Raw genomic sequence first — 21,228 nt, forward strand, 5'->3', positions numbered from 1 at the left:
ATTAGTTGACTCAGAAAGATTGCCAGACAAATAATTGCATGTACTGGTCTCTTAATGTTATCTGTTATGAAGCCCACCTCTTTACGTTTCCGCTTTGCCTGAGCACTTATATCATGCTCTATGGGTAATCGCGGCCTGAGCACGTCAATTTTCTCTTAAGATAATGGCAGACTACGCAAGTCTCTATCCTCTAAAACTGATCGCGTCCACTAAAGGTAATCGCATCCTCTAAAGGTAATCACGTCCTATAAAGGTAATCGAGTCCTCTATAGGTAATCGCGTCCTTTACAGCTAATCACAGACTGAGCACATCATTTTCCTCTAAAACTTATAGCTTCCTCTAAATGAAAACGCGACCTGTAAATATAATTGCGTCCTGTAAAGGTAATCGCGTCCTCTAAAGGTAATTGTGTCCTGTAAGGGTATTCGAGTCCTCTAAAGCTAAGCGTAACCTGATCACGTCACTTTTCTCTCAAGCTTATCGCGTCCTCTAAAGCTAATCGCGTGCTCTACAGGTAATTGCGTCCTCTAAATGTAATTGCGTCATCTAAAGCTAATCGCGCCATGCGCTCCTCTTCTTCCTCTAAATGTAATCTGCGGCTTGTGCAAGTCTTTTTTTCTCTAAAGGTAATCTGTACTCAATTTGTACTTACGTAATCACTGTAGTCACTGTAAGGAGCTGTTGGAATAGCATTCTGGTCCTGGGAGACGGGCACGAGCTGCCAGTTGACCGGGGTGTTTGGATTGGTGACGCGTTTCTTTATCTTCTTCTCCTTTCGTCGAAGATGACCGTGGGTCAGTGAAGAGGTCGGGTTACCTCTAGTGTAAGACGATGCTTCGTCCAGATCTGTCATCGAAGAGAGGGTAGGGCTGGACATGCCGTTGGACTTGTGCAAGTTCCGAATATGTTCGTCTCCTGTGTCGTTGGATGAGATGGATCTCACCGACATATTCTCATGAAACCGACCCAGTTTCTTCTTGCTGAATGAGGCGTGTTTGAGTCGCTTGCCAGAACTTGTTTCTATGCCCACGCGGTTACGGCCGAACGCGGGAACAGATTTGGTTGGTCGGACAACAAAAGCCTTGCTGTGGTCTGATGCATCCACCGAGGAGCCTTCAATGATTTCTCTTATATCGACTGGGGAGCCAGTCATTACCGTCACTTTCTTGGCTTTGGTCACCGGAGGCCCTGGTTGGCCACTGTTTAGCATGACGGCTCGAGATGTTCCCAGCCTAGTTCCTAAACTTAAAGCGCTAGTCCTGGGTGACGCCGCTGGCTTAGTCGGGTATGATACGTGGCCACCAAAACGAGTGCTTTTTATGACAGCGTCGGAAGATTGTCTCTGCTTTAGTTTCCCTGGATTGCCGCCTATTAAGCTTTGTCGCTGCATAGGAACGGGTCTGTTGACCTCTGGCTTTTTGCCATTCAGCCATACCGGTTTTCTTTTTGCCGGAGGAGTGCTATGAGATCTCTGAGTTACCTCCTGTGTCTTTTCTCTGACAGTATCTGCCTCTGTTGTTGATCTATCTTCATCTAACTCTGCTTCAGTATCACTTTTTTCCGAGTTTCGCTGCTCTGGGGCGTCTTCCTCGGTTGGAGGCGTTAAGATATCTTCAGAAGACGCTCTCTTCTGGGCCTCCATGTCTTCTATGCTTTCAGAGAATTGAACAGACTTTGGCTGATTGCTACCAGCGACCTTTTCTCGCGACGTATTTTCACTTTTAATCTCGTTTTCACTGTGGCTACCGATACTATCACCTTCCGGTGGTTCATTACTTTTGGTGGAGTTCCGCAATCTAGTGGCTAACTTATCATTTTTTACCTTTACTATCATGTACTTCATTTTACGTCTGTGAAGAATTTTTGACTTTTCTTCCGCTTGCTTGACATGATCAGAAGCTAAGGAGCCATTCCAACCCAGCTCCGCCTTTTGTAGATCTTTATCAGCCTTTTTCATTTTAACGGATGAATTGGACTGTGTACTTCTTTCTGTTTTGTCGGATTTCAACGACTGATTTGATGTGACGTGATCCACAAATACCGGAACAGATTCCGTAGGCCTAAGTCTTTTCACACTAGAAGAATTGACTATGTTGTCAGCTGACGAAACAGAACAACTTTTCTTTCTCATTTTGCGTGTTTTTTCACTTTTCTCGTTGGGCAAGTCTGTGTTTAGACTGTTGGATCTTTCCGCTGCCTGGCTTTCTGAATCTGACGACATGTCGTTCTTAGAGGTCTTCTTTTGCTTGCTATCTTTCAAGCGACTTTTAGACGACACCGCCGTTGGTGAAGCAGATCTAAATGCAGGGGAGCTTCGAGGGGTAGGACTTCTACTTCTTTCACAACTTGGTATCTGAACTGGAGCACTGGACGAGACTTGTTTCAATGAACTGTCGTCATCTTTTTCGCTTTGGTCTTGCTCCACCTCTTCACGTTTTTTCTTTTTCTTCTTCTTTTCGCCAGACTTCTCACTTTTTTTGGTCTTAATTTTCTCCGACTTGCCTTCGCTAGTGCTGTTATCATCGCCGTGAATATCTTTACTCTTGGAGGATTTTTTTTTCGCTTTGACCTCACCGCTTTTGGGACTTCTAACAGGACTCTTTTTGGACACGTTGAACACGTGCTTCTTCGATGAGTCCTTAGATTTCTCTCTGCTTCCTTCATCCGCGGATTTTTTGCTTCTGCTAGAGGATGTACGCTTTTTCTTAGTACCCTTCTTTGTACCTATGGGGCTACTGGAGCTCTTATGCCTGCTTCTCTTCACAACGCGCTCTTTTAGTTTATGAGTAGATGAAGGCTCACTTTTACGACTTCCTTCTTTGATATCAGAAGAACTGCTCTGTGCCGTCTCGGCATCAACAGCGGCTTGTAAAAGTTTTCCCTTGTACGAAGTCACGTCGCTGGTGGCGCTCTTAACTTTAACATCGCAAAATGCATTTCGAGCTGTAGGAAGACTCGGCGAGCTTGATTTGGGATTTAAAATCGGTGTTGGTGTAGGAACTTGTTCCGAGGCTTCAAAGTCTTCTCCTTTGCACGCTGCACTTAATAGATCTTTGACAGCGTCGAATCGATGCTCGGAATTTTTGCGATCAGCACTTACATCGTCAGTCTGGTCACGTGCCCAGGAACTGCGAAAATCTTCCTTGTTCTCAAGATGCTCCAGACTGGTTTCCGAGTTCTGCTTCCTCTTTTTTTTATCGAGCTTCTCGTCATTTCCTCTGACAATTTTCGTCATCCTTGGTGTTTCACACACATATTTCTTCTCCTCCTCCAGCTTACAGCTTTCTATTGGGAACTGCAAGGACCTCCGCTCCGAAAGAATCTTACTTGAAGCAATCTTCTTATCTTTCACCATCGTCGCGGTGAGTTTTTTAGATATATTACTCTCAAACTTGATGTAGAGCTCGGTGGTTTTCAGCTTCCTCTTTCTTTTATTTAATCCGTTTGGAGATAGGTCTTTGTACGGAGGGGTTGGTGACATGGGAGTAGTTTCAGGGGGGTTGTCCGTCGTAAGTTTTACTGGAAGAGATGCCTTTCGCTCCAGTTCCAGTGAGGTGGTCGGGGTGCTTTCTTCGGTCTCCACGTTATCCTCAGAGCTCTGTCTCTGTAGTCTATTTTTGATCGCTTCGTGACACGCTTGCATTATTATACTTTTTCTGTTTTCCCAAGCATCGTCGTCGATTTTTGTCTTTGGGCTAGACTCTGTCTGCGCCGTATCAGCCACAGCTTCAGGGAGTGCATCCTCTACAGCATCTGAGTTGGGCTCCAACGTAGCATTCTCATCAGGGATATCAGCTTTCTCTTCTGTTTGCGGCACCACAGTCGACTCTGTGATGTCAGACACTGAGACAATCTCTAAGTCATCCCCACCTTGCTCCGAGGCGCTGACATCCCCATCATTCTCTTTGTCAGACGAACCATTGTTGGCATTAACGTTCAGAGCAGTCGATGAGGTCGACAAGCCACATCCAGAGAGGGGAATTTTCTTGTACGAATGCTTGCGTTTTAAAAAAGGTTTGTAATTAAAACAAGAGTGTTTCACTTTGGATTCGTTGTTCTCGTAAGGTGAACTCTTTTTAAACCTGACAGCATGTTTCAGCAAATCATTATCATTGTTACAATTTCGCTCAACAAATTTCATAGGCACCGAAGTAGTGTAGTTCTTCTTTCTCTTTTTGGTTTCTGACTTCTGGGCAGGGTCGTAAAAATATAAAACGACTTTCTTGGAGCCACATTTCTCAGTTTTAGAGTGTTTATCCAAATATTGAATTCCGTTAGTATGAAGCTTTGCGTCATTAGTGGAAAGAATTTGTGAACTCTTTGCGAACTTGAGCTTTGTGTCATTGCTGTCGAAGGAGTCTACATTTTGACGCAATTTATCTTTGTTTTTCTTGTCATTTTTGACATGAATGCTGGATTTACGGTGACATGCTGAAGTTTGGCTGGTTTCTTTTCGTTGCTTTGAAGAGGATTTGCTGAAACTTACTTTACGTACTATGACATACTTCTTCAGGATATCACAGTCACCAGTCTGATGATCTTTTGTGGCTGCAATGCGTACGCTATCAGAAGATTCTTTATTCATGTGTTTAGTTTTGTTTTGATTTATAATCTGATCTTGCTTGAAGCGCTTCTGTTGCTTGTCCTCAACGTCCGATGTGCGTTCGCTAGTCGAAGGGGTTGTAGCTTGATTGACTGGATAACTGAGCTCAAACTTGCTGTCTACTTCACGAATGGTGGTGTCTGAACTGCTGCAGCAGCTTCGAATGTGATACCCTAGAGGGGGCGGAGGCATAACTGGTTTAGGTTTACCGCGACTTTTTTCATGGGGGATACCCTCCTGCATTTGATTACCATACATGTTGAAGATTTTGTACATGTTTTCTTTAACATCTTTTCGCTCACCTTCTAAAGTGACAGTTGAAGGTTTTGAAAGACATCTCGTCTCTTCCATTCTTTCAAAATATCTGGTCAGAACATCGACTATGTGTGATGGGCGTAGAACATCATCATGACTTTTCAAAACATCCTTTTCCTTCGTTTTCATGGAAATGTTGTCCTGTTTCAGCAAAGGGGACCGTAGAGCAGTTTTGAGGACATCAACCTTGTTATTATCCTCTGCCTTTTCATTTTTTGGGGGTACAACTGTGCTTTTACACTTGGCCGAATGAAGATATTGGCACTGCGTTGTCGCTGACAAAGATCGCGTGATTAGGGAATTTTTTATAGCTTTTTCTTCTGAAACTGGAATCGCAGTTGTGGAAGCATTGCTAAGACTTCTAGTTTTAAGCTTATCTTTCAACCAAAGGTTATTACCTTTGTTCATTTCCTTGCCAAGAAACGATGTATGTTCGTTGGACCGCAAATTTCGACCGAACTTTCGATCTTCGTAATGATTTTGATTGCTCGTATGTGTGTGTCGAGGTAAACCTGCTGTGAGATAATTGAATCTCTTACCAACACTCCAATCTGTCTTGTGTTCCGGAGACACAAACCTCGATCTTGAAGAGTTCATGTCATATTCCGAGTGTTTCACTCTCTCAATCCGGGACATCAAACTTCTGTTGATAAATTAGATCAATTGAAATCTATATCTATATCATGTCGCATTAAGGCTGGCCTTACGCATAGGCAAACTAAGCAGCCGTCAAGGGCCTTCAATTGGTGGGGGCCTAGCACAGGACTAAATAAAAAATAACATAAGACTGCGCAACCTGGGTCAGATCTCAAACATAGTAGAGCATTATGACTCTATGTTTACTATTCTAACTCTGTCTCTACTAAGGAAATAGCGATAAATGAATTTCAGCTCATTTAGATATATTAATATGTTTATATTTTAATAAATTGCGTAGTTTTAATTTTTCTCTGTTTCTGTATCTTCCTCTTCTTTTTTTTTTAATTTTATTTGGGGCCACCAAAATTCACTTCGCCTAGGGCCTCCATTTATTCAAGGCTGGCCCTGGTCGCATTTATTACAATTAAATGTGTTTTTGCAAAACTCGCGCATATTCTTTATACTCGTCGAAAAAGATGCTTTATTGTAGAAATTTAGATCTATTTAATTCTATTAACCTGCGTGGTTAAGCGCTTGGCTTCCGAACCAAGGGTCCTAGGTTCGAATCTCGGTGAAGACTGAATTTTGAACTTCGGGATTGTTAGGGCGTACCTGAGTTCACCCAACTCTAATGGTACCTGACTTTAATTAAGGAAGGTAAAGGAGGTTGGTCGTTGTGCTGGCCACATGACACCCTGCACGTTAACCGTTGGCCAAAGAAACAGATGACCTTAACATCATCTGCCCTATAGATCGCAAGGTCTGAAAGGGGAACTTTAGTTTATAAAAATATATTGATTGTAAAAACGATACCTAAACACGAAACCTGCATCAAATAATCATAGTGTTGTATCGATACCCAACTATACATAATTGTATGTCTACCAAAGACATAAGCTTTCAAAGAATGACATTATTTTTATTAGAAATGTTTAAACAAATACCAATTGAATAAGCTGTAAGTGTATTAGATCAACTTCTGAGTGTGTTTTGTCATGTCCAGTCATGTGTTAAATGTGTTAAAGTCAAACGCAGAATATGTCCAGTCATATGTTGGATGTGTTACGTCACACGCTGAATATGTCCAGTCATGTGTTGAATGTGTTAAAGTCAAACGCAGAATATGTCTTGTCATATGTTGGATGTGATATTCCCAGTCATATCCTTTTTGATTGTATTAACTCAAACGGTGTAATGTCACGTCATACGTGAATGTGTTAAACCATACGCTGAGAATGTCAGGTCATATGTTGAATAAGTTGAGACTTCCACAGGGTCAAGTCATAAGCTGAGTGATTTGAGTGACTTGATAAGAATTTAAAGTTTCAACAGTTTGTATCCTAAGTATAAAAGGACATAGATTGTTGTATCATGTCCTAAACTGAGTTTGTCATGTCCTACATTGAGTTTGTCATGTCCTACCATTGAGTTTGTCATGTTCTACACTGAGTTTGTCATGTCCTACACTGAGTTTGTCATGTCTTACACTGAGTGCGTCATGTCCTACACTGAGTTTGTCATGTCCTACACTGAGTTTGTCATGTTCTACACTGAGTGCATCATGTCCTACACTGAGTGCGTCATGTCCTACACTGAGTGCGTCATGTTCTACTTGAGTTTGTCATGTCCTACACTGAGTTTGTCATGTCCTACACTGAGTTTGTCATGTCCTACACTGAGTTTGTCATGTCCTACACCGAGTTTGTCATGTCCTACACTGAGTTTGTCATGTCCTACACTGTGTGTGTGTCAGAGCTGCGTATTCAATTTCATTCATAAATGTTTAATTCTGTATTTCAATGAAGCAGAACGGTAAGCTCTCACCTCTCCAAAACAAATGTAATTGGATCAGTTGCACGAGCTTGTATAACTTTACCAACGTGTTATACAATAAAGTGGAGGCGCGGTGGCTGAGCGGTAAAGCGGCTTCCGAACCGGGTGTGCGGGGTTCGAATCCTTGTAGACTGAGATTTTTAATTCCTAGATCCGTGGAGGCCTCTGAGCCCACCCAGCTCTAGTGGGTACCTGACATTAGATGGGGGAATGTAAAGGCGGTTGGTCGTTGTGCTGGCCACATGACACCCTCGTTAGCCCTAAGCCAGAGAAACCTTTACATCATCTGCCTTATAGATCATCAAGGTCTGCAGGTGGAACTGTTTTTAACTTCTACAACAAAGTAGATAGATATTCTCTATAAATAGATACTCTAATAAACTTTACAGCACCTCAATGTTTGTTTACTGTTCCTTCAAGCTATAACAAAAAGTGCTGGGTACTCTTAATGTTCGGTTTTTAGGGACTTCATATTGAAATAAATGTAATTTAAAATACTTTTTTAAGGACCACATCAAATTTATTTCAAATTATTTGTTTTAACATGTTAACATGTAAGCCCGTGTTTCCCGAAAAGAGCACTTCGCACATTCTGAGTATTTAGCGGCACACATTGATTTTGTTGTTGTTGTTTTTAGAAAGATTAAATTCACGTGGTGGACTACTAGTTAATTATTTCAGTAGTTCGTGGAACACCTAATTATGTCACGCGTAACACTAGGGCTCTATCTATCTATCCATCTATCTATCTGTCTCTCTCTCTCTCTCTCTCTCTCTCTATATATATATATATATATATATATATATATATATATATACCCAAGTAATACATAAGTAAAAAAATATATATATATAATAGAGAGAGAGAGAAGAAATATTATTGACGAGTGCATTCCTTTAAAGTTTTGTAAATTGATACATCTTATTTAATAGCATAGATTGTAATCTTACCCTGAATGGCCTGGGCGCGCTTTACGTGTATAGGATCCATCTGCTAGTTTAGTGTCGGCTAGCACATTTCCACTGTGCACCATTTCATCAATGCCCTGGGCAGTTTCCGACGACACAAAGGTATGGTCCGGCCTGGCCTCTTGGCTCCCATGCCTTGGCGCCGGGTTGGCATACTCCTTTATCAGTCGGGAATTGTACTGTTGATCTTCGGTTATATCTTTGAAGTAGAGCCGCACCGGGATGTCTGTAAGCGAGTCTGTCGGGCTGTACGGCTCTACGCTCACAGGCGGCTCCTTGGCGACGACAGCATTACGCTCGTAGGGGCGTGGCGGCGGTGGGGGGTTATAGGTGGGGGAATATTCGGGAAGCTGAGGATGTGAGGGCTCGGCCTCGGATGGGGCTTGATGCTTGTGGTAAGCTCGGGTTGGTGGGTGGATGGCAGTTTGTGATGTTTTATCCTTGCGTTCATTCAGAGCTTTTTTACGAGGTTCTGGTATCGAAGGGCGCTGTGGGTCTAAAACAAAAAAAAAAGAAACGAAAAAACATAATAGTGTCCTATATATACAGTAGCAGTTACAAAGTAGTATGTTATGTTTCTACAATATCTCGTAGTGCTCAAAGAATTTTTGTTCTTTTTTAGTTAAATTCTGCGATAAAAAAATGTTCTGACTTCAAGTCATAAGACTTAAGCAATGTTGTATTTTATAGCCTGCAAATACACATCCTTTACTTGAATGTTTTCATCACGGCATGAAGTTCCGGGTGGGCGCACTATACATTATTAAAACAAGATGTAAGTAAGAATTATTGTTGTTTCAGTTCCAGTTATGATTTAAAACAAGCAAAATACAAAAAAAATACTTCAAAAAAAAAATCTTATATTAAGTGTAGTTGTATCAATTGGTTTGGATAAGTCTTGTAATTAAATAAGTAATAAATCTTAATAACAGTAATAAATAAAACGGTAACAATAATGAATCTGTGCGATTAGAAATATTTTTACCAATCGTTTTTATATAGTGCAATGTTATGCTTATATCTTTCTCAATGCGCTTTGGTCACTCGTCTGGACCAGTTGGGAAAAAAAAAAAGGGGGGGGGGGGGAAGAAGCGGATATCTGGTTGATCACTTTTGAAATGTTTTTATTTTAAAAAAGTGAGCGACACGAATTCGAAGCCCTCCTTAAGCCAGTACATTAAACACTGTGCCAAGGAGCTGCTCATAACAAAATGGTTTTATGGTTATTTAGACATTTTCTTTCTACAAACAATAAAGGGGACTAATTCAATGTATACCACCTTATCAGTCAAGTAAAAATTCCTTCCCTTATTCGAAATATTAAACAAAATAATTAATTACCAATAGATAATTAATAAATTGTTATTGATTTTTTTGTTGGTATGTCAAATAAAAAGATAATTGTACACAGTTTCAATTTGATCCGCGATGGGATGTGGAGGATATAACGAATACAAACTTTTTAATCAGACAGACAGACAGACAGACAGTGAATTTATAGAAGCTTTGTAATAAATGTATAAAATATATGCATATATATTTTTTTTTCAACTGGCTAATTAGGTGGCCGAGTGGTAAATGACATATGATACATTTTGTTATCAAAGTTTAGCTCGGATCCTGTTCCCGATGGTAGCCGGGATGGTTTAGTAAATGTTGGCCGTGATGGTTTAGTAAATGGTGGCCGTGATGGCTTAGTGGATGGCGGCCGTGATGGTTTAGTGGATGTTGGCCGTGATGGCTTAGTGGATGTTGGCCGTGATGGCTTAGTGGATATTGGCCGTGATGGCCTAGTGGATGGTGGCCGTGATGGCTTAGTGGATGGTGGCCGTGATGGCTTAGTGGATGGTGGCCGTGATAGTTTAGTAGATGTTGGCCGTGATGGCTTAGTGGATGTTGGCCGTGATGGCTTAGTGGATGGTGGCCGTGATGGCTTAGTAGATGTTGGCCGTGATGGCTTAGTAGATGTTGGCCGTGATGGCTTAGTAGATGTTGGCCGTGATGGCTTAGTGGATGGTAGCCGTGATGGCTTAGTGGATGGTGGCCGTGATAGCTTAGTGGATGGTGGCAGTGATGGCTTAGTGGATGTTGGCCGTGATGGCTTAGTAGATGTTGGCCGTGATGGCTTAGTGGATGGTGGCCGTGATGGCTTAGTGGATGTTGGCCGTGATGGCTTAGTTGATGTTGGCCGTGATGGCTTAGTAGATGTTGGCCGTGATGGCTTAGTGGATGTTGGCCGTGATGGCTTAGTTGATGGTGGCCGTGATGGCGTAGTAGATGTTGGCCGTTATGGCTTAGTGGATGGTGGCCGTGATGGCTTAGTGGATGTTGGCCGTGATGGCTTAGTGGATGGTGGCCTTGATGGTTTAGTGGATGTTGGCCGTGATGGCTTAGTGGATGTTGGCCGTGATGGTTTAGTGGATGTTGGCCGTGATGGCTTAGTGGATGTTTGCCGTGATGGCTTAGTGGATGTTGGCCGTGATGGCTTAGTGGATGTTGGCCGTGATGGTTTAGTGGATGGTGGCCGTGATGGCTTAGTGGATGTTGGCCGTGATGGCTTAGTGGATGTTGGCCGTGATGGTTTAGTGGATGGTGGCCTTGATGGCTTAGTGGATGGTGGCCGTGATGGCTTAGTGGATGTTGGCCGTGATGGCTTAGTGGATGTTGGCCGTGATGGCTTAGTGGATGGTGGCCGTGATGACCTAGTTGATGGTGGCCGTGATGGCTTAGTGGATGGTGGCCGTGATGTCTGAATAGCTAAAGGGATCCCAAGTTCAAATCCAGAAGAAGATTGGAATTAGATTCAAGTTTCTTGGTACGCCCCTGAGTAAAGTGTTTGGTCATAGCTAAGGTCGTCCATAGAAACAGATGAAGTTGACATAATCTGCCACCATAGATAGAATGGAACTGGAGATGCCGAGTAGACATACGAGCCTACCTCTCATCAGGTTTTCTTACTTGGAAACGACAACGCTCATTGATAATAGATGGATTTAATTATCTTATTTTTATTAACTAAATTTATTTCTTTTAAGGTTGCCTGGTCGTGTGATATGCGTTCTGGACTGTCTTCTCAATGGTCCCGGGTTTAAACCATGCCCGACGCCATTAACCGGGCGTACTGCGGGGAGTTTGGACTAAGGCGGAATAATATTCAACTGTGAAGGAACATCCGGGACTTGTAAAACAAACCTAAGCACAACCTTGCATCAATAGACAAACTATGATCAGTAAAGAGGGTAGTGTCTGCCCGCTTGTGAAGGTTCTTAATAAATGAAAACATCCAGTAACGAAAGACTAATGTACAATGTAATAAAATAGCGAGCAAATATTTGTTTCTCTAAAACTAAAGAGTTCTCTCATTGATTGGGCATCAGTTATTTGGGAAGGATTTATCTATATGTAACATAATCTATACTTTATTTCCCCTGTCGAAAGAAAAATGCACTTATCTGTACCTCTACATCTCCAATGGCTTAGGGCCGTTTAAAGTATAAATGCACATACCAACATAATCAGTTACTTTCATTTTAATAACGTTATTTCTCTGTGTCATCGACCATATTACGAAGGCAACATTGAACAACCAGATGAAAGCAATAAATAAAATGGTCTTGTAGAGATGGTTCGAGGTGACGACCTCCTGGGAATAGAAAAAAAAAAAATTTTTAGACAGAGTTATTGTTTAGAAGGAGCACTATACATAAGTGATCCGTTTTGCGACACTGCGCTGAGTGACCGTACATGGGTTTCAAATGCTATCTTTAATAATCCATCAATACATTGAAATTACCTCAGGGCTTTCCGGCTCTCTAGCCTGTTTCAGTGAATCACTCGGTAGAGCATTCTCGTGACTCTCGCTGGAGGTAGATGCTGAGGAGAAAAAGATCACAATTGGCTGCTCTAATAGCAAAAGTAGTTATATTGGCAACACATTAGTATTATTGCAAACATTAAAGACTTCCGACATTGTCTAAAATATGTTTATATGTATAAGCCCAACATAACCAACAATCTGTACGGAAGTGCTGAACAACTGAAGAGAAAAGCGCACTATTTTTCCTTGGCACAGTCTGCTAAAAGCTTACTCTCAGCAACAAAAGGCTGGCTTAAAAGAAGAAGAATATATTCATGCACACTAATTGTAATTTGTAAAGCCGTCCCACAAAATTATTAAACCTCTTCCTAAGCTCACCCACAAAGACTTCATTCTTGCCAGGCAGAAAGCGCTGAATGGATATAGCTCTTCTTAAGTTATCTACAGACTGACTTTAAAAATAATTCGTCTGAAAACTGGAGCAGACGGCAAAAAGAGAACGTTAATAAAACGTCGGCAGCTAACGCTTTTATCTGTTCAAGAGGTTAAAGTTGCGACAAAAAGTTTACGTCGCGGTTGGGTCTTCACAGTTTTTAAAAATACAACACTCTGTACTAGCCGTATGACTCAAAGTCTGAACCTTTCATTTATTTCGTGATTCCCAGAATTTAACCAGAACAGAAGAAACACAAATTATTTACCCCAGAAACACATTAAAATGAAAATCTATTTAGCCCTACCATGCTAACATTTGTACGCCTCGGTCTATAGTTTAACCTTACCTTACAATGGATTGAAGTGTTAGTTTTAAATGTACATTTATTTCAAGATCTCACAAGAACTGGATAAACGTTTTGTGAAAATAAAAGAACAACAAAGCAATATAGACACCAGTAGGGTAGCTAGGGTGGGGGAGGGGGTCTAACTTTGACCCCCTCCCTCAGGGTCCCCACTTGAGGGGGGGGAGGGCCCAAATGAGTGTCCTTAATTAGTTTTTTACTTTAAAGATCACGCCATTATATCATGTCATGATGTCGCATGTCAAAATGCAGGGGGGGGGGCCTCTAAAGAGGTCAAGCCCCCCCCCCCCCAGCCTTCATGGCCCTCAAATCCCAATCTCCAATGATATAAATATATTGAGTAGTTCTCTTCTCTCAATGAGCCAGGACAGACGTTTTTTTTGTAAACAAAGATTAAGGGTCTAGAAACTAATAGATTCCTTGTCATATTTTAGGTAGGTCAAGATTCTATTGTGTAATCATATCTCTAGAGTCAGGACTACATGTATCATGTAAACATTGGCTATAACACCACTTTATAAGTTATAACAGGCAGCAGATCATGATGGAATGCATACACAGGATAGCACATCCCTTTTTAAAATAACCCAACAAATTAGGCCTAGATCTAGATCTCATTTCCAATGATCTTATATCTAGGTTTAAATGAACTTACTTAGATTTAGATATAGATCTCGATCTAGATGATCGACAAGCTCAGTAGACGTAGGCCTATAGTCTATAGTATCAATATCACCTAGAGTGCTAGACTCAGATCAATATCCGGTTTTGTCTTACGAAACCCGACGCGACTATATATTAGACCATACGTTCTATACACTCTATTGTAGATCTAGAGAACTTAGACTAGACCTGTCTAGATTCGACATAAACTCTAGATCTAGATCTATATTAGATGTAAATAAACATCAAGAAACATACGAAGACCAAGTAAGGATCAATGCGGAAACTTACATTAGCCCCATACGATAAATTTCTTATATTTCTTGACAATTTTCTTTTATTTTGATGGAAATTGCACCCTTATTAAAAAGCATTCATTGATGTCGAAATGACGTTATTTCCTAGGTACTGACGTCAGCGCACTGGTCTTCTACCGTAACGCACCATGAGAAGAAGAGGCATATTCGCGCGCAAAGAATGCTCTTGTATTAAAACAAATTCGCGCATTTTAAAAAAGAAATTCATCGAGTGGGCTTATTATTATGACCAAATGTTCTGTAGTTTCTTTATTAATAATATGTTTGTCCATGAAAACCTGCTACGTTTTAGAACTGATGGCTTCTTATTGACTTGTTTATTTATTAAACTTTTCAATTCGGACTTACTGTATAGTATAACGAATTTATAAAAAAAAGGAAAGTGTTTAATTAAAACAAAAACCAGGAAATAAAACAACGAAGAAATTCAAACCATAATCTGCATAATGTAGGCCTACAGTATGCTACGATATAAGTCTTAGCTTCGAGTCCGAAGATTTATTAGGAATTATTTCCATCTATGGCACGAAGCCCCAGCTGTGACCTACATATTTTGCCACTTTTTAGAATACTTTTTTTTTATTGACCAAGACATTTGTGGTAATAAAATCATTGGTTTTCTTGACTGATTCAAGCAACCCTTTCCAGGCTCGAGCGGCATTGAGAATTGAAATCTCTATCTACTACACAGCTAAGGGTGTTCAAGCTTTTGTGACCTAATGGTGATGCCCCAGATGAAGCGTCCATTGCGGGGCAAAGGAATGGTCTACATCGACAACTACTACAGCATCCTCGGAGCTGCCACAGAAGCGAGTGCAAGGCTGCAATCAAGGCGGCCCTTAGATAATTGGAGGCCCTAGGCGAAGTGATTTTGGTGGCCCCAAATATAGTTTAAAATAAAAAACAACAACAACTGGAAAACGTCAAATTAAGTAATTCATTTCAAACCTAGTGTACTCCAACAATATCATAGGGCACAAGTTTCGCTATTTCTTCTTTAAAAAAAAATGTTATTTGTCCTGTGCTAGTCCCTTACCTTTCGGAGGCCCTACGTGGCTGCCTAGTTTGCCTATGACTAAGGCCGGCCCTGTGGGAATGTATGAAATGTTCACAAACCATCGTCCTATCCCCGACTCTGTTCATGACCGAGGTGGGGGGGGGGGAAAGAATCAAACTCATTTTAGTCTTAAGATTTCGTGTTGGTAAGAATAGGAAAGATTTTCCTCGGGATGCTTGAACTCTGACCTTCCTTCAGCCCCGGGGGAGTGGGGTTAAATGAGATTAAAGAAAAACGGTTCTGTTAAAAAAAAATTTGATTCAATCATTAAGTCGTTTGGGGCATTTCGGGAAAGCGAGCTCGTACAAACATTTATTTCTCAATCATTGCCACCAGGAGATTTTAATCATTTCCAGGAAGACCCTGTCAAAGGTTATAATGATTTAATATAATAATTTACACTTAGAATTAGCGCGGGGCATATGAAAGTGCGGGGCCCACTGCAGACGCATAGGTTGTAGTGGCCTAAGACCGACCCGTTTGCTGCCTACAATACAGCAACAATGGGTGCATACACCGCCCTTCTGTGGGCAAGGGGCATCTACTCCCTTAATTTCATTGTGCAAACCAACAGTTAGCGTTCCTTGGCAGAGCCTAGCAACATTGACAGAAGAAACATGCAGCTGACTTTTTTTTTTCTTCAAGGCCTTCAAGTTAAATTAATGTTCAAAAGTTTTCTAGAGAATAAGGAGTTAAACAATCACTAGAATAGAGATTTAAAATCATAGCATAACCTTGGGTTCTTCACTAACATTAGAAAATTTGTCTCAATTCTGTAGTTAGCTAGTTTGTAAAAAAAAAAAAACGTTTTACATGTTTCGGATGTTTCTTCAGAGTTGAAGATAATTAACATGACTACATCCTAGCCCAAACCTCCCGCAGGACGACGGAGGATTGCAGCGGGCAGGGCATGAATCCCGAACCAGCGTTACGACCTAACGAAAGTCTAGCGCTCATATCGCATGACCAGGCAGCCATCCATGCATAGTTACATAGACAGCCCGAACACTGGTTTCCTAGCAAGTATGCCATAAAAAGGAACAATTTTTTTGTTCTAAAAGAGATAAGAATGTTTTATTTTTCTTTGTCATTCTGTAATCTTGCATAAATTGTCGCATCAAAACCTGACACAACAGAATGAGACAACACGTTACGAAAGGTGAAAAATGTGACAGTGATATTCGCCCTTGCGGATAGTCGCCAGAGAATTTCGACCATGTCCAGCAAAGCTCTATCGATACACTTGCTCAAAAAGATCCATTTATAACAGTGATGCCAAATTACGACCCGCGGACCAGATCCGGCCCTCGACGTGGTTCCATCCGGCCCATCGAGATGTAGAAAATCCCAACCTCCAAAAAGAAAAAAAAAGGTAGTAAAATGTATCTTTAGTTACTTTAGGGCCCTCAGTTTTTCTCTGATGAATTGGTACAACAACAACAACAACATTTAAACGACATTATAAAATAAATATGACCGCATACTTGGTTTGGGCCGCAAGTGAAAAGGTTGTTAAACTACATATAGACTTAGAAGTATAAAAAAAAAAGAGACAAGAAAATGAGTCGTTGATAAAGCTAGTTTAATGTTGGTCACATTTTAAGTAGAGAAATGAAGCCCTTTTCCGAAGTTTAAAAAAAAGGTAACTTTCAGCTATCTCATTAATGAATGAAAGTACTAGATCCACAGGTTTCTAAAAAAAATGTTTCAGGTCAATTTCATTTCGTTTTTGTACCTTTTCTGTCATTTGTCGGCGACACGTGTGTTGGAAATTGACATCGCCCGCAGGTCGAATTAGGTTGGGCATCACTGCTTTAAAGGAATAACTATATGGAGAGCTGCCTGATATGGAAAACACTGCGCGGTTCATCTCAGGTATACGGCTGGTTATCTGAACGCTCCAGACAGACAGACAGCGTAAATTATTAAAAGGTTTGTATAAATGTTAGCGACAAAACTGTGTAATTTTTTTTTAGCAAGAGACATAACTCTGAAGTCCACATAAAATTGAAATGTTCAGAATGTATAGGAAGGATAATGTCGATTTCATCTTTTTTCTATAGCTGACAGTTTACGAAGGTGTCATGTGGCCCGAACAATGGTCAACCACCGATGTTTAACTATCTAATGTCAGATTAATGAAGATTTCTTATTCCTTGTCCTAGGACAAAGTAGTAGAAGTGCTCCTACTCCCCTAGTGCCATTTAAGAAGTGGCATCATGAAATGGATTGCATGAATTAGCCAGCAAAACCAATGTCTTAGTGGAGTTTAAATCTCTAACCAACAATGACACCCGTTGGACGCACTCATGTTATTGTAAAGCAACATCATTTAAAGTGCAAGATTCTTTTTAGAAAAGATTTGAAACACAAAGCAAGCGAAACACACACACAATTAACTTTAAAAAAGCATACATTATCAAAAGGGGAAAAACTCCACATTTGATATCAAACAAAATTAACTAATTACCGCTATTTAATTAAGTATTTTGTTTTTAAAAATGTTTCATGTTTTGTTAGAAACAATGAATAATTGGTCCAAGTTTTAACTTGATCCGAGAATAAAAAGCGGGAGAAATAGCGTGTTGAAAAATTTGTGCCAGACAGACAGACGGACAGACAAAGTGAGCTGATATAAGTTTTGTAATAGCAATGATAGCACTATAGATAGATCCAACAAACTTTGAAAAGCAGACATACCATGACTATGGCATTCCTTTGAACAACATTTTCTACAATTCCTCTTGCGCATCAACAGATTCCGATTGGTATCCATTTCGTCGTCCAGGACAGAGGGTTCCGTCTCTGCCTCTTCATCATAATACGTCGATCTTTTGTCAGCAGTCAGGAACGCGTTCCTGGAACTTTCCGAATACAACGGAGGACCGTTCTCCTCCTGATAGAAAGATGATAGAACCTCTCTCTCTGGGGGAGTTATCTCTTCATCAAAATACCTCGTCTGAGCGACGCTGTCGCGCATGCGTGGGGATCTTTCTCTCACCCTGGGTCTGGTCTTGAATTTTCCGGGTTGCTGCCGCCAGCTGTTGCGTCGCCTTCGGGTGTCCTCTCTTGAATCCGGCAGCGGCGGGCGCTGAGACCTGTAATTCTCGGCTTCCTGAGCACTCTCCTCATCGTCAACACCATCGTCCTCTGGGTCTTCGAGGAGTTCCTCTACTCCGCCATTTTCTTCTTCTTCCGGGAAATTGGCGTCACGATGTTCCCCGTCTTCATGAGAGTTGATAAATATCTCATCGCGAGAGGCCCGGTCGTAGCGAGGCTTGGCCACGTAGATACCGTGGGTATCAGAATGACCTTTGTTGCGATGTCCTGCCTAGAAGGTAAATAAAAGGACAACTTGATTCATACGTTTACAGTCTTTACAACATGAAATTAATGCGAAATTATAATTTTACGAAGCAAATTACATGTTGTTTTTGGCCATGATGTATACAAATGTTGCAAAACTAGTGCTAGATAAAAAAAAAAGAAAGAATGGAATGACGCATTTCTTCCTCTTTTCTTCTTTCTCTCTATCTCTTGCTTTCTTTCTCAATATCCTCTACATCTTTCAATGGTGTGTTTAGTCTTCTGGTTATAGGTCTATCTTGCACTTCTTTTCATTAGCCTATATGGTATCTAGTTTTCATGGCTTTAGTCTCTCTCTCTCTTTCTCTCTCACTGATTCTCTCTCTCTCTCTCCCAGTTTCTCTCTCTCTCTTTCTTTCTCTCTAACCCTGTCTCTCTCTCTTTTTCTTTCTCTCTAACCCTGTTTCTCTCTCTTTTTCTCTCACTGTTTTTCTCTCTCTCTCTTTCGCTCTATCCCCGTTTCTCTCTCTCTCTTTTTTTCTCCCTAACCCTGTTTCTCTCTCTTTTTCTCTCTCAGTTCTCTCTCTGTCTCTCTCCATTTATCTCTCTTTTTTTTCTCTGTGTCTCTCTCTCTATGTTTCTCTCTTTTTCTCATTCTCTGTCTCCCTCTTTCTCTTTCTCTCCCGCTTTCTCGCTCTCTCTCGGTCTTTCTCTCTCTCTCTCTCTCTCTTTCTCTCACTCTCTCTCATCGTTTATTTTTTCTGTTTTTTATCTCTGTTTCTTTCTATCTTTTTCATCTTCAGTTTTACAGTGCTAAAAGGAATGTTGATCCAAGGTGAATGTCAAACCAGGGTGAATGTCAAACCAAGGTGAATGTCAAGCCAAAGTGAATGCCAAACCAATGTGAATGTCAAACCAAAATTAATGTTGATCCAACGTGAATGTCAAACCAAAGTAAATGTCAAACCAAGGGAATGTCAAACCAAAGTGAATGTTGATCAAAGGTGAATGCCAAACCAAAGGGAATGTGAAACGAAAATGAAAGTTGATCCAAATTGAATGTCAAACCAAAGTGAATGTCAAACCAAAATGAATGTAGAACCAAAATAAATATGAAACAAAAGTAAACATTGAACAAATGTGAATGTCTTAATGCTTTTTAAAATGATTTTTTGTTTACTAATTTAGCAGAAGTCTGCACTCTAGCTAGCTGTCGTTCTCATTGGTTTGACGCTTCGATAACCGACTTCTTCGCAGCCTCAACATCCTATAAATACGCCTCTTACACTGAATAGATTCTGTAACTCTTGAACAATATTGCGATATTTAAATAAACCATTAGGCTTAGCTAGTATTGCCGTTGATGGATAGGCTACACCCTTCGCAAGCCTGCATTCAACGTTAGTAGGCACGCCCTCTTTTATAACCCCCAAGGAAAGAAGAAAAGGGGACGGCACAGGAATACTCGACTGGGAAGCAGATGTGCAAGACTTGGTCAGTTGGAGAGACTCGCCCAGAACTCTCCTGGAGGAAGCAGGTTGCTCGCGTAAGCATCAGGACCACAGGAAGAGATAGCGAGAATGAATACCTTAGTTGTATGAAGTGGAAACTTTGGTATAAGTAGGCCTTACTTTAGCGTTCACATCTTTGTCCTGATCTGTCCATTCTTCCCAGTTCCCAGCGCTCTTAGCCGGATCCTTGCACGCTGCATTCCATTTCTGGCAAGATGGCTTCATCCTAGATTCCCTAAAAGATTTGCATTTTCTTAAGAGCATATATTATCTTTTCGCTTTACGTTCAAACATATCTCTACGGGCTGTTTAATTTCCAGCTAAAGGAGACCTAAAATAATTTAGGCCATTCTTAGAGATATGTTTACATATCATTCTATAAAAAACATGATTATCTAATGGTCCAGAGCTCTGTAAATTAAAGGAAAGCCTCGAGCCTGCAAGCTTGACTGATCCAGAGTTCTGTTGGTGGGTGTTTGGCGGAAGCGCTAAGACCTGGCTGCCATAGTTCTAGCAAGCTCAACTGTTGCAGAGTTGTGTTGGTGTAAAGGGGATAAGCTGAACATGGTTGTTGCACGCACGACTGGTGCAGAGATCTGTTGGGGGACGCGCAGGGCTCTTGCTGACATCGGTTTTGTACACTAATCTGATGTAAGCAATGTCTGTCTGATTTTAAAGCTAATGCTGGAATGATATATATCGTGCACATTTCAAATATTGGGAGAAAACAATACAGAGCTAACGTAATAGACGGGTTTTTAAAGGGCGTTATTTGTGGTCCAGAATACCAACAAATGTAATACTTCTTTTCCCATTACTTGTATCTTTCTTCTTGGCAACTTAAAGATAATCCTCACATCCAGTTATAAAGAGTGCTCTGTCATATAGACAAATAAAATGTTTTCATAAGTACAGTATGGTTGCTTTAACTTAACCAATTACAGTAAGAATCGTCTATTCTATTTTTCGACAAAATCAGACGTAGATTTAGATTTGACATTTTTCTAGATTTCGCCTTCGCCGTCATACGTGAATCTTTGTCCGCACATTTGAAGGTGAACAACTGATCTATCAAGAATTTTAGGTGGCCAATGGGCAGCATTAGCTTAAATGAGGGACACCTCAAGTTCGAGTTCCGATGTGGACTATGTATTTTGACACCAGCTGAGTTAGGTTTTGTTGAGCGCTTAAAGATATAGTAACAACTACCCTCCCCCCCCCCCTCCCAAACCTACACACAAAAGATTAAACTAGCAAGCACTTAAAATGGAATTTCAGGGGATTGGACGGCACGCTATAATAATAAAATTAATGATAATAATGATACTTACTTACTAAAACTTAGACCCCCCCCCAGCGCTGTTGGACGAATTGTGCGGCAAGCTGTCTTCATAAAT

At 40.9% G+C, this 21,228-nt stretch overlaps 2 protein-coding genes across 4 annotated transcripts in view; one reads left to right on the plus strand and one right to left on the minus strand.

The window, feature by feature from the left end:
- Nucleotides 1-21,228, plus strand: part of LOC106057545 (hyaluronidase conohyal-P1) — a 199,086-nt gene that overhangs the window by 22,783 nt on the left and 155,075 nt on the right. The gene's annotated exons all lie outside the window — the stretch shown is intronic.
- Nucleotides 1-21,228, minus strand: part of LOC106057546 (uncharacterized) — a 29,167-nt gene that overhangs the window by 1,443 nt on the left and 6,496 nt on the right. For 2 of the 3 annotated variants that reach the window (XM_056032313.1, XM_013214787.2), the window contains exons 4-9: nucleotides 19,952-20,066; nucleotides 17,715-18,345; nucleotides 12,154-12,233; nucleotides 11,868-12,003; nucleotides 8,343-8,856; nucleotides 654-5,562 (exon numbers count right to left, since the gene is read on the minus strand). In XM_056032313.1, the coding sequence (XP_055888288.1) occupies nucleotides 654-5,562; nucleotides 8,343-8,856; nucleotides 11,868-12,003; nucleotides 12,154-12,233; nucleotides 17,715-18,345; nucleotides 19,952-20,066 (6,385 nt within the window). Of the gene's footprint in view, nucleotides 1-653; nucleotides 5,563-8,342; nucleotides 8,857-11,867; nucleotides 12,004-12,153; nucleotides 12,234-13,931; nucleotides 14,075-17,714; nucleotides 18,346-19,951; nucleotides 20,067-21,228 lie in introns of those variants that run through there. The other variant, XM_056032314.1, reaches the window with a different exon arrangement.

This window comes from Biomphalaria glabrata, chromosome 6, assembly GCF_947242115.1.
Source record: "Biomphalaria glabrata chromosome 6, xgBioGlab47.1, whole genome shotgun sequence".
NCBI lineage: Eukaryota > Metazoa > Mollusca > Gastropoda > Planorbidae > Biomphalaria > Biomphalaria glabrata.